The sequence below is a fragment of the Cherax quadricarinatus genome, unplaced genomic scaffold (assembly GCF_038502225.1).
Source record: "Cherax quadricarinatus isolate ZL_2023a unplaced genomic scaffold, ASM3850222v1 Contig419, whole genome shotgun sequence".
NCBI classification, from domain to species: domain Eukaryota; kingdom Metazoa; phylum Arthropoda; class Malacostraca; order Decapoda; family Parastacidae; genus Cherax; species Cherax quadricarinatus.
The window spans coordinates 152,501-155,178 of record NW_027195445.1 but is presented as its reverse complement, the minus strand read 5'-3'; the positions used below and the strand labels follow the sequence as shown (position 1 = coordinate 155,178).

General features: G+C 30.7%; 1 protein-coding gene across 2 annotated transcripts in view; it reads right to left on the bottom strand.

The window, feature by feature from the left end:
* Positions 1-1,260: 1,260 nt before the first annotated feature.
* LOC128703299 (lysozyme C-like) overlaps positions 1,261-2,678 on the bottom strand; it is a 45,660-nt gene continuing 44,242 nt past the window's right edge. The window contains exons 5-6 of one of the 2 annotated variants that reach the window (XM_070080412.1): positions 1,814-1,908; positions 1,261-1,771 (exon numbers count right to left, since the gene is read on the bottom strand). In XM_070080412.1, the coding sequence (XP_069936513.1) occupies positions 1,845-1,908 (64 nt within the window). In that variant the 3' untranslated portion in view covers positions 1,261-1,771; positions 1,814-1,844. Of the gene's footprint in view, positions 1,909-2,678 lie in introns of both variants that reach the window. The other variant, XM_070080411.1, reaches the window with a different exon arrangement.

Here is a 2,678-nt window from a genome sequence, read left to right as displayed (position 1 = left end):
TTGTAGATTATTGTATTGTAGATTATTGTATTGCAGATTATTGTATTGCATTGTTGAATATTGTATTGCAGATTATTGTATTGTATTGTAGGTTATTGTATTGTATTGTAGATTATTGTATTGCAGATTATTGTATTGTATTATAGATTATTGTATTGTATTGTAATTATTGTATTGCAGATTGTATTGTATTGTAAATTATTGGATTGTATTGTAGATTATTGTATTGCAGATTATTGTATTGTATCGCAGATTATTGTATTGTATTGTAGATTATTGTATTGTAGATTATTGTATTGTAGATTATTGTATTGTAGATTGTATTGTATTGTATTGTAGATTATTGTAATGTATTGTAGATTATTGTATTGTATTGTAGATTATTGTATTGCATTGTAGATTATTGTATTGTAGATTATTGCATTGTATTGTAGATTTTTGTAATGTATTGTAGATTATTGTATTGTATTGTAGATTATTGTATTGTAGATTATTGTATTGTAGATTATTGTATTGTATTATAGATTATTGTATTGTATTGTAGATTATTGTATTGTATTGTAGATTATTGTATTGTATTGTAGATTATTCTTTTGTAGATTATTTTATTGTATTGCAGATTATTGTATAGTATTTTAGATTATTGTATTGTAGATTATTGTATAGTATTTTAGATTATTGTATTGTAGATGATTGTATTGTATTATAGATTATTGTATTGTAGATTATTGTATTGTATTGTAGATTATTGCATTTTTTTGTAGACTATTGTATTGTAGATTATTGTATTGTATTGTAGATTATTGTATAGTATTTTAGATTATTGTATTGTAGATTATTGTATTGTATTGGAGATTATTGTATTGTATTGCAAATTATTGTATTGTGTTGTAGATTATTGACTTGTATTATAGATTATTTGTATTGTATTGTAGATTATTGTATTGTGTTGTAGATTATTGTATTGTATTGTAGATTATTGAATTGTATTATAGATTATTGTATTGTATTGTAGATTATTGTGTTGTATTGTAGATTATTGTATGTATTGTAGATTATTGTATTGTATTGTAGATTATTGTATTATAATGTAGATTATCGTATTGTATTGTAGATTACTGCATTTCATTGTATATTAGAGGTAGTAGACAACGGGGGGCACTGCCCCCCTGGGTCGCAATCCAGGCTGACTAAAAATATTTCGGAATGTCTTATACGACTGGTGTAGACGATCGACAGGTAGAGAAATAAAACATGTGAAACACACTGGTATCTTTATTGAAGATAATAAGAACAATAAGAATATCTAGCTATTATATTTGCGTCTTATTGAGAACAAATATAACTTTGACAGATGATAATATGTAATTTTAAAGGACAGAAGAGTTCAGTGGCGCTGGGCAGGTGGTGGAGATTTTGACGTACAGGTGGATAGTGAGTGTAAACAATATACAGATAACCCGCACATAGGAGAGAGAGGAGCTTATGACGACGTTTCGTCCATTTACAAGTCAGACTGAAACATAGTCATAACCTTCTCTCTCTACTATATGAGGGTTTTTGTGTTATGTTGCAGTCACGGTATTGTGCGTTCGTGAATGTAAACATTACCCCGGAGGAAGTAGCAACACGTTCAGTGCAGGAAGATTCTTGTCCCCTCACCACCATGGTAAGTCTCACCTAGCATTGTGAAGAGTTCTCCCAGCACCTTGGAGAGTTCTCCCAGCACCTTGGAGAGTTCTCCCAGCACCTTGGAGAGTTCTCCCAGCACCTTGGAGAGTTCTCCCAGCACCTTGGAGAGTTCTCCCAGCACCTTAGACATTATTCAGTGCTCTCCCAGAAGCTCACCAGCACTCGGCCATGTAAGCATCAAGGTTACGATTACGGCAATTGTTATTGTAGGCCACCCTGTACACAAAGAAAGAAACAGTCTTAAGTTCTCTATTGGAAATTATTGGTAAAAAAAAATATATATATATGAAAAGATGGGGTGGAAGGGGAAGTGGAATATTCAAACGGCTTCAGGAAGAAATTCAAATATTCTTCCTTGAGGCCTTTTTATCCACTTCTCCGAGGCTATGGGTCCCACAATTTACACCAGAGGTGTAAATTTAAAATTTAAAATTTACAGAAAACCTACAAACAACTGTTCCTATGTCCACTATTATTCCTCGCATCAAGATAGAGTCAAACTGTCTGTTTTCTCATCAATGTTTTTGAGAGCTTTACGAATTTGTAGTCCTGAGTTCATAGATGAGGAAATATCCAAAATTTATGAAATAGGTAATTATTTAAAATACCCATGAAATGTAATTGATAAATCTTTTAAAGTTGCTAGAAACACTTTTTATAATCCAAAAAAGGGCAACCAGCCTTATTCAACTAAAAATATGTTGGTTCTCCCTTACCATGAAAACTTGGTTGATATGCCTTCTCTTATTAAGACTTTTAATATTAAAGTTGTATTCAAAAATCTTGATACAGTAAAAAAACTTTTGATTAAGAATTCCCCCCAAAATGCTGATGGATGTGTCTATAAGATTCCTTGTAAAATTTGCGATAAAGTTTATTACGGTCAAACTGGTAAAAATCTCGAACTAAGATTAAAACAACATAAATATAGCATTAGAACTGGACAAGATTTCAATGCTCTATTTATTCATGTAAGAGATTTTAAC